The sequence below is a fragment of the Typha latifolia genome, chromosome 10, assembly GCF_019914945.1.
Source record: "Typha latifolia isolate L0001 chromosome 10, TyphaL0001v2, whole genome shotgun sequence".
Lineage (NCBI taxonomy): Eukaryota > Viridiplantae > Streptophyta > Magnoliopsida > Poales > Typhaceae > Typha > Typha latifolia.
In genome coordinates this window covers 4,940,786-4,951,633 of record NC_133095.1, presented here as the reverse complement: position 1 = coordinate 4,951,633, position 10,848 = coordinate 4,940,786, and the positions used below count along the sequence as shown (strand labels likewise).

General features: G+C 36.6%; 1 protein-coding gene across 1 annotated transcript; it reads right to left on the bottom strand.

Moving 5' to 3' along the window:
* Nucleotides 1-3,831: 3,831 nt before the first annotated feature.
* Nucleotides 3,832-4,998, bottom strand: LOC140796476 (transcription termination factor MTERF8, chloroplastic-like). The gene has a single exon (XM_073149520.1). It carries the CDS (start codon nucleotides 4,996-4,998, stop codon nucleotides 3,832-3,834), a length of 1,167 nt encoding a protein of 388 aa, XP_073005621.1.
* Nucleotides 4,999-10,848: the final 5,850 nt, after the last annotated feature.

Below are 10,848 nucleotides of genomic sequence, written 5' to 3'. Positions count from 1 at the left end.
GGCCGACTAAAATAGCAGGGAATGAAGGAATTTGGTAAAATAGCAGTCCAGGGGGACATGACCTCAAGACCATGCACCCATAGCCGACCAACTCTATTTCCTCAAGGCCCCTTTGGAATGACCCACAGGACAATTAAATGCATGGACATGTTACCATGAGCCATGGAGCCATGAAATGAAAAGGCCAAAAAAAAAGGAAAGTTTCCATTGTTGGAGGGATAAAGAGAGAGGCATGATCGTTTAGAAGAAAAACACTTGTTCTATGACCAAGGAGGTCATGAGTTTGACTTTAACTCCAAATAATATTATGGAGAAATTATTTTGTAGTTTAGTGGCTTGGTTCGATTCGATTGATGGCTTAACAATGCAATTAGCTTGGAGGAATAGCTTGACAACGTAACGATTTGGAAAAGACCTCGACGTTGTTTGGTTCGGAACAATTGGTCAACGATGTATATGGGTTAAAACTTAGACTAAGTGCCTCTGTATTTAGGGAAGTTTAATTTTTATCTAGCCTATATCTAGTCTTCGGACTCATGAATAATTAAAAAAAAACTCGCACCCGATCTAGTTTTTGCGAGTCCAGATCAATCAAAATACAAAGAGATCCCCTACCTTATTATTACACTAGGTGAATAGGAGGAGCCCTGAGAACCCAACTCCACTATATGTGTGAATCAATTGATATGACATTGAGATCAAGTCTATTTCTCCAATCGATTACTTTCAGGCCAATATAATTCCTTACAGAGTTACCAATAGTTGTCAGGTAGCTCCAGCAGTTCTAGCATGGTTCAAACGTGTGACCCACAATAGAGGCTCCTTTGGGCCCAATATGAATTTCTAATAGTATGAGAATATTAACCATAGATTCCCTAATAAATTATATACATTTATCTCATCTCATATAGCTGGTGGTGGCAAATTTGGTCCCATTGGCTAGGTTCCGTTAGGGCCGGGATAATACAAACATGATCATGACTCATTTTTTAAATGGGTCAAAATTTCTAAACACGAACACAAACTCGTTTATTAAACAAATTATGAATCATAAACGAATTATCAATTGATATAAGTTATTCAAATTTATATAAATTATTTGGGTTATAAATGAGATTTTTTGTATGGTATTCAGATGATAAGCAAATTATTTGAGTCATACTCAAGTTAAGTTATAGTATCATAAACGAGTTAGGCAGGTTGAAGTCATAAACAGGTTAAACATATTAACATAATAAACAGAAATATAACCTATTTTATAATTAGGTTAAGGGGTCAACATATTTTTGTGCAGAAACCTAAGCATGTTTAAAACCTTCAAGTTCATGTTGGGTTATCAAGATGGGTCAATTAATAATCAGCCTAGACATTGACCCAGTTAAAGGTCAATTAGTTATTAGTTCAATTAGTGGGTCACCCGTTTAGACTGCTAATTTATTTAAAAATATTTTAAATATTTAAACAATATATTTATAGTTAATAATTATAATAACTAAAAAATATCTACAAAAGCAACATATAATATATTTTAACTAATATTTGGGTTTAAGTATAAATCATATGACTCATGTAAAATCATTTCTTAGTTATAATTACTTTAATTTTAGGACTGAATTACTCTTGAGTAACTAACAAAAATAATTATACTAAGAATAACTAGAAAAAAATTCTAAAAAAATTAGCAACCCAGTCGATTTGCAGAAACCGACTGAGTTGCAATTGGTTGATCCACCACGTCAACTGATTTTTTACCGGGTCAATTATATTTTCGATCATATGACAAAATCGAATCGTCTTTGTAGTCGGTTCACTTGTTCAACCACAATCGATCCAGTTCGGTTCTAATGCCTATACGCTAAAACACTCTATAATTCCAACTTAATATTTTAAACTTAAAAAAAATAAAAAATAAAAATAAAACAAGGACAGGATTACACCAGGTTAGCTTCACTTGAGATGCCTATGGCGATGGCACCCAAGTCCTCCTCATTTAAGAGGACTTGTTAGACACCCTAGCTACAGTCTTTCCATGACTACTCCCAAGAGGCAAGAGTTGAAGATGGAAGACTAGAAGCGGGTGAGAAAGAGCTAGAACAGTCAAAACAGTCAAAAGGTCTACATTGGCCCAAACCAAGGCTAAAGATTACTCACCTGGACCACCCAACCCTAGCAAAAACCTCGAACTCTGTTCTGAATGGAGGTCCTTCTTCCTCCTCGCTGAGGGCATGTCAGTAGGTGTGGAAGGTGATGATTGAGCTTGACACAATCCCTGAGGGCCACAATGGGGGCAAGATGACCTCTTGAGCCCTCCCCTATATCTTGAGTGGCCTCAAGCATATGGAAGGGACTTTTCTCCTCTAACTAGCTTATTAGCTACACGCCACTTTGGGTTGCAATGTCCTCAAGAATTTGAGACGAAGGGATGTGAGAGAGATCATACTCACTTCTCGTACCTTTCTGAGATGATGCTCTGTTTAATCGTGACTCGAGGGGAATGCAATACAATCACTTGCATCTCAATTGTCAGCACCTTTCTCAACTTCCTTGTGATCAGATTTGATGCTCTGTCTGGCCAGTCTATGTAGCCTCTGGAGCAATTGCCCATTAATATTCATTAAGACCTCGTATTACTCAGTTTCATATAAATCCCCTCATTATCATGTGATTAATTTAAGACTGTGAACTATTTTATCCTTATTTTGAAATTAGATGATCATTTAACAGTCTCCTTTAACACCATCAGAAGGATGAACTAAATAGTTAAAAGGATCAAAATATCACAAAATAAATGATAGGGTTCGTATAAAAATAGGCTATAGTTCTGGAGATTAACACAATTTCTAAAATGCACAGATGTTCCTCGTCCAATTACACACATGTATGAGAACTAGTCTCCATTCTAGCGTTAATTGCTTATAGCTGATAAGTAACAGTACTCCTTAATGAAAGAATGAACCAGGGGAAGGTGATTAATTTAAACAACAACAAATCAAAAATTCTCCTTTCAATGAATGCAGGCAGAAGAATCATCAAAATTCCATCATTCCTATCTCGTGCACATTACACCAGAACATGGACCAAGAAAAACTAGTTCAGATTCAAAGATACACTAGTAAATATTCAATATGGATAATCATATCAGAAATTGACTTCAAATTCAAAACTCTCAGATATAAAAGGTTAGCAAATTCATCTAACACTATTTCAACCAAAGGTAGCTACGACATGGGAGCTAAAGTCTATTACTTGAGAATTGAGACCATCAAACTTCCTGTCTGAATGCTACTTGAACTGTATAAAAACAAGCACATTAACAAGATATATCACTGTTGCCAAATATTGGTACATCAAGAATGTAATGAGCGAATAAATTATCAGTACAGAGCTCAAAATTCTCGATTCCAAACTGAGGAAAAACGTCAAGTTAGGTCCTTGTAGGAATCGGCATAAAACATAGTGCAATTTGGATTGCAATTGACAAGCAACATATCACAAGCTATAAGTAGTATAAGGCAAATATTGCAGAGCAACATCAGGAACTTACATTTCCTATCATGCCCTAGCAAATAATGAATAGTCACCTAATTCCATCAATTAAGAGAGACAATTTTCTCAATGAAATGTCGAAACATGAATCAAATATTGCAGAACTGCTGTGATCTGCAGAATAGGTTTCATCCAACTTTTGATGTCTAGATTCATCCTTTGACTGTTTCCCCGAAATAAACCGCAAATCTTTCAGTTTTTGAACCAAAACAATGGGATCCTGATTATTGTATTCACAGTAGCGTCTCCAAAATATAGATCAATCAAAAGTTAGATCAACTGCGGTTATGAAGCAGGTACCATTCCAGCACAAGCAGAAACATAGCTCCCTTCAAGGTCAGGCACTTTTGACTTGTAGGGCAATATGAACTTCTCCACAAAGCTGCTCTCCGGTAATCCAGCGACAGTATAAAGATTGCGATTCTTTTGAAACCCCTTTGACTGCAGTATAGCTAGAACATGATATCGAGGCAACAATCGCTTCTGTAGACTGTACGCGAGCAGCAAAGGCCGCGAGATGATATACTCCGGCAAGCAATTCACCTGCCCAATTAAAAATTCCACCTTCGACCGAACGTTCTCCTCCGCAAGCGTCAGTATGTTGGGATACTTCCTAAATGCAGATTGTATCTCTTCTTCCGACCACCCGAAGCTCTTGAAAAATTCCACCTTCTTCTCCAAGGTGCTTCTTTTAATCATCGCCACGACGGAAAGCCCCTGCACGAACATCCCAGAAGGGAGGGGGAAGCCCAACTCCTCAGTCTCCTCGACCAACCTCCTTATCGAGATTGGACTCCGCAGGATAAACCCGTTCACCCTCATCATCACAGAAACGATATCCTTATCCGACAACCCGTAATTTCTCAAAATGGTAATGTTGGGTATGATCTTCTTATCTATATCATAATTGATAAGCATTCGATTTCTTTTCACAACCTTCAAGAACGATTGCTCACCTCCGCCAATGAATTCCTTCCAAAAGTTGAGCCTTTGGAGGACGCCATTGAGCGTGAGAGCAAAAGGGTTCGACCGGAGCAACTGCACGAGCATCGCGCCGGAGAAGCCGCCCTTCTCAAGCTCTCTCGCCCTCGGCTCCAAGGTCTTCTCCACACTGGCGCAGAGCAACCTGGGGTGCCAGGAGATGAGGCTCTTGACGTGGGCGTCGTCCAAGCCGATCTCTTTAAGGAATCTGATGACGGAGTCGGGCCTCTCGCGGGTCTGCAACTGGACGAGGTTCTTGGAAGCCCTGGTGGCTTGATCCGGGGTTAGCCCCACAGAGGAAATGAGGTATTCGGCCATGAAATGGTGATCTGGAACCTGGGGTTCGCTAGGGTTTGGTGCGGTGCTGCATCGAAGGAGAAGGGTGAAGAGGGTAGGGTGGTGGGTGGAGGATAGAGAGGTTTTGGTGGAGTGGGGGAGGGAGGAGGAGAGCTTGTTGAAGAGGACAGCCATGGGTTTGGGGGTAGTTATGGGAGGTTTAAGAGAAGTTTTAGGTTTTGGTAGAGGAAAGAGAAGGTGCGGATCTCATGGGAGAGGGGGGATCGATGTAAGCAGCCTTCTTCTAACAAGCAAAATAATGGGTTGCAACTTGCAAATAAATAAACAAATTGCAAGGCAGAGGAAAGAATTTGGAAAAGAGAGGACTAGGAAGGTGGAGGTGAGGCCCTAGAATGGGCCAATAGGACATAACACTCTGTTTTTCAACTTGCTTGCGAGTAGATCGCACCCGGCTTACCAACCCATGAGAGAGCAGGTTCGAGCCGAGTGGCCGGTTGGCTTAACGAGCTAGGGTTAGGCGGGCTTTCATAATTAAACTTTTCGTCTTCCCCTTGAGCCCGAGTGATTACATGCATTGAAACCACTCGGTCGTGCAATGCGGTATAGCAATTCTTGATGAATAACTCTAACCGCATCTGCACTTCCACCCAATAACATAACCTACACACCAATGATGTTGTATTTTGGTCTCATTGGGCCATTAAGAATTAAAGGACGCTCTCCGACAAGTTCTTGAGCACTTGGTCCAAGAACGGCTTAGGTAGTCTCGGTCGCACTCATTTTGGATCTTGTTGGATCTATAAAGATCTAAGATCTAGAACTTACCTTGCTTCCTCTTCTCTCATCTTCTTCTTAGGAAGAGGAAAAGGAAATATGGTATGAGGGGAGCTCAGCAAGCTCGTTGATAATGGTGTCGATCTGCATATTTATTAATTAGTGGCCAACTGTGCCCTTAATTATTGGCATTCGCTGGAGTGGTAAACATGATATTGTCTTATCCAAGATTGTCACTACTCTAAGATGTGGCATCAGAATGACCTTGGCAATAATAAAAAGCTCTAGTCCAACGATGAAGTTGTGGGTTATGTTGAGCCAATCATCGCTCGATTGATTGCACTATTTACCGTCATGCTGATGTATATAAGTCATTTTTGCTTAAGAGGCTTTCCATCCCAAGTCTATCCTAAATGGCATTGATGTGTTGGAAGGCTCAAACCATCATTTCTTTTAGCTATCCTCTTCCTCTGCGATTTAGATAGTATGCATTGTCTTTTTATTTGAGCAATTGTTTGCCCAATGATTTTCCCCACAAACATAGTAAGAAATCTTTAAGTTTTGGGACTGAAACATCGACCATTAGTCGTATCCTTTGAAGGCCTCCTTAGCACATTCCTTATAGATATTTTTGCTGTCATTGCTATTGACAAACATCAACTATTTTGGCTTGGCAATGTGGTTGCTTCTCTACCTATACCTCAATGATAGAGATGATAGTGGTGAGGTCATTAACACCTCACACCAACTCTTTAGATGCTCATGGTTGCAATTTATCGAGAAAGAAAACTCATGATCATCTTCCGACATGTTTGAGATAGATAGTATTAAATAGGTGAACTCCTTGATGTAGTGGACGAGAGTTTTGCCATGCTTTAACCTCCACAAGTCCCTTCGTGCTAAGAACTCGATGTTCTTAGAGTAAAATTGCGCATTTAGCTCGCGCTTAAGTCTACCCAAGAGTTGATATGGCAAAGACCCTTATCGATCTTCGTTGATAATTGATATCACCATAATATGACATCATCAATGAAGTATATGGATGTGGTTTGGATCTTTTTCTTTTTATTCTCAAGTCGCAATGCATTAAATGTACCGTTTCATATCCAAAGGAAACTCTCAACTTCTTTCACATTGCACATGCCCTTAAATCCTCGCGACTCTAGAGTATGTGCCTTAGGATCCTCTTTGCGATATAATCTTCATGTCCAACAACTCTCTCAAGAAGACATTCTCAACTTGAGATCATCAATCTTGTTAATTTTGGACTCAAGCTCTTCGTAATTAGTTGCCTCAACAACTCTACCATTATTTTATTGAAAAAGCTTTACCTTAAACTCACAAAATTGAGATTTAAAAACATCCATCATAGCCGGGACATTTTAATCTATCGCTTGCAAATTTTCTTCATAACTGATGTTAAGATTCTCTAACAACTCTAATCGATTATCGAGGCACCCAAAGTAGTCTCAAAGCGCAGCAAGCGATCCTCTACATGTACAAACTCCCTTATAGGCTCTTTATTTTTATCTCATTTTGGGTGCTTCTTCTCAGGTGCAAAAGCAATAATGGCAACTTTAGAATATAAATTGGTTGTAGAATATAGCAACGGTTTACTAATCGCAGCACACGTCATTAATTGCAATAGCAATAGGTGGCAACAACAGGTCGTCGATTATAGCAATAGTAGCAGCAATAACATAGCTTTGATACCACTTGTCATGGACTTAACCTTTTTGGTCGGTTTGCTAGTCCACATGGCACTCCACATTCTTCATAAAATAAGATATGCCTTGAAGTAAATATAGTGTAGATGTAAGAAAAGAGTAAGAGTTGTAGTAATCTAGAGAAGGCAACCCAAATTTGTAAAGTTTTTACTTATATTTTAATGCTTTTAATACACTATAATTAGATCATTTATAAGTGGAGAATTTAAGACTTCATGTAGAGGTAAAGAAAATATAGATACAAGGGGAGAGATGTGTGTTAGGAGGCTATAGATAAAATCAATGCTCGCTGTCCCATGTTTCTACGTGCAACAAAAAGGAAGAAGCTTCCTTTTTAGGGGTAAAAATAGGTCGGATTAATTTTGACCCGAGCCGCTACCCAATCCAACCAGGATTGAATTCGGGTTAAAAAAAACCCTACCTAACTTGGATAAGAATACAAGTGCGAATATGAGTAGGATTTTCTTAAAATCTTAGATCTGGATAGGGATACGAGTGGGGTTAAATTTTTCGGGTTAGTAGATATCCGTTTACCCACATTCTAACTAAAATAAGCCCTACTTGGATAACCCAATATGTTAACCCAATAGTACCCCCACCTCACAGCCTTACTACCTCTTCGTACTCTCCTTGTCATCTCATAGCCGCCATTATGAAACCCCCTTCACTCCCTCACTCCCTCCTCCACCACTCTCTCTCCCCCCCCCTTCTCTCTCTCTCTCTCTCTCTCTCTCTCTCTCTCTCTCTCCGACGGTCTGATTTCTTCATTCTTCATTGTCGTATGCTGCCTCTGATTTCTTCCTCTTCACTCACCGATTGCCACTTCCAACCTTTTCAATCTTCACCCACTGAGGCCATCTCCTTTAGATCTCAGATGGCCTTTTATAGTATTTAAGGAGGTTTTGGAACTCTCTTCTTCTGTATAGAAAGCCTCTCCTCCCATTCTCTCTGTATACCTATTATTCTCTCCACAAGCATAGCTACAAACTCACTTTTTAAGGATCTGAATTCCTTGTGCTCTTCATTTTAATTTATTTGTTCCTTACAACATAGGAAGGAGTTAGGAATAATTGAGGTGGTAATTTCATGATCCGATACGAAGCTATGTTTGTTTTGTTGTACATGGACTCGCCTCTTCAAGCATGGTGTCTCTTATCTTCATTTATCTTGACTAATGCATCAACGATGTTAAAAGTTTCCCTATTTGCTATCAAAGCTCGAGTTGAGAAAATTATAAATCTGCAGGTTTTTATAAGATTTGAGGTAGTAAAGATACATGGTTGAGGGCAATAAAGTTTCATTTCATTTTTTTGTTTCTCTTCTTTCTTCTTTTTGAATTGTGAAGATCTGCAATATATAGATCTATCTACTAAAACTTCTGTGGTAGTAATTTGAGGGTGCCTGTTAGGAAATCTCTTGATTGTAGAATTGCATCTGTTTGATTAACATTTTTCCATACATTTCAACACTGTGGTAATTGATGTTTCATTGTCTTCCAAACAATACTTTGGCTGGCCCAGGTGTATCACATAATTAATCATGCTATACTAGATGGGTGATAGTCTGTTCTCTGTCCACTTGCTAAGGATCTATAAATAGTTTCCATTTTCTTTTTATTTTTATTTTCTTTTTTAGCCTTTTTCTTGTGCAATTCTAAGAGTTCTTTCAAATGAAAGCATATATATATATATATATATATATATATATATATATATATATATATATATATGAATATGCATAACACTGCAGGACTGGAACTTTTTAGTAGTTCTTTTTATTTACATATCGTTTAGATATATGCAAAAAAGAAATGGATAGAGTTATGAGGGTTTAAGAAGTAGTACATCAGATAATCAGAATAATTTTTAATTTTATTCCTTCCTTGGAGTCAAACTTGGAAACAAAGGGACAAAATAAGCTTCCTGGTCGATGATCATGATGCAAGTTCATTTATAATTGTACCTTTTTATTAAAGATTTGGTTCGTATTCATATCTTCAATTTTTATCCGATTTATATTTGTATATATTTTGTTAAAATATAGTTTTAAATTTTATTATTTATCTAATATTCATATCTAAATTTATATTCAGATTAAAAATAGAGTTGACCACTATCTAATTATCTATTTTCATAATCATACTAGACCGGTGAGACTTTGGTTGCCCTAAAGTTTAACGGTGGATAAAGTTAAGTCTTGACTAATTATCGCGGTCTCTCTTGAGTTTAGCTTAGCTGCTACTGCAACGTAGCTTAGGCTCTTGAATATCTTTAGCATTTTGATTTCGACCAAAATTTTATGAGTGTGAGACCGTCCAATCATTCAAAACAAGTATATTCTTCTTTATGACTTTTGACACTTAGAAAATCTTCTAATAGAAGACCAAGTAAAAATTACACACCATACAACAATAAATTCCTTTTAAGTCTGACTAGTATGCCAGCGTGGCGTTGAATGAATCATGGCCCACAAGGACTTGGTGCTTTGGAATAAATTGGTGGCATCTTCATATTATAAAGACTCGGAATATATGTTTAAAGAACCCTATATTTTACTTTATTACAGTTCATGTCCTACCATTTAAAGTTAATTTGCACCACCACCTCAAATAAAATAAAAAAATATATATATTACTCATACTTTTGAAGTTAAAGAGTTTAAATATCTCTTATTTAATTTTAAATACAATTCTTTTATTTGTAAGGGAAATTATAAGTAATTCCTATTATTTTGGCTTGACTTCAACTATTATTGTACTTTTTAAATTAACTTTTTAGACGAAATATTTATGCGGCTAGACGATAAGAGAATATTTCTCTACTTATAAAAATAAAATATAAAATACCTTTTATTTAATTTTATATTATTTAGTTAGACTCGATTTTAACTTACTTTATATATTTTAAACTTAAGTACTTAACTTCTTTGTAGTCCAAATCAAATTATAATAATTACTCAACGTTAAGTAGAATATAAAAAGATTTAATAATCCCTACAAAAATATAGTAGAAATTTAAATAGTAAAATTAATTTAATTATAACAAAAAAATATATGCACCAATAAAACAATAGAAAAATAATTTTATTATTTAGGACTCTTTCTCTGAGTTTTTGACTAAACTAGGATTTTTTTTAATTAAAATAAACTATCTCTTAAACTTATTATTAAATATGGTCTAATTTACTGCAGTCATAATAAAAATGCTAAACTAGTCAGCATTTTTAAAAATGATTAGATAATTTTTTTTCTAAATTGCTGTCAGTACTTTAGAATCAAACAAAAATGCTAAACTAATTAGCATTTTTGCTCAGAAATAAAATACTAATTAGTTAAACCTTTTTAGTAGTATTATAGTAAATTAGACTCTATTTAGTAATAAATTTGAGGAGTAATTTATTTCGATAAAAATAAATTGAACCAAGGCTAGTGATAAAAAATTATATTTCTTTCGCCCAAAATACTTTTAAGAATTACTACGATATTATCCATTCATATTTTTATATGATTAATGAGCCCCCACTC

Bases quoted from the DNA above. Each gene is read 5' to 3' on its own strand.
- LOC140796476 (XM_073149520.1), bottom strand. From the start codon at position 4,998: ATGGCTGTCCTCTTCAACAAGCTCTCCTCCTCCCTCCCCCACTCCACC.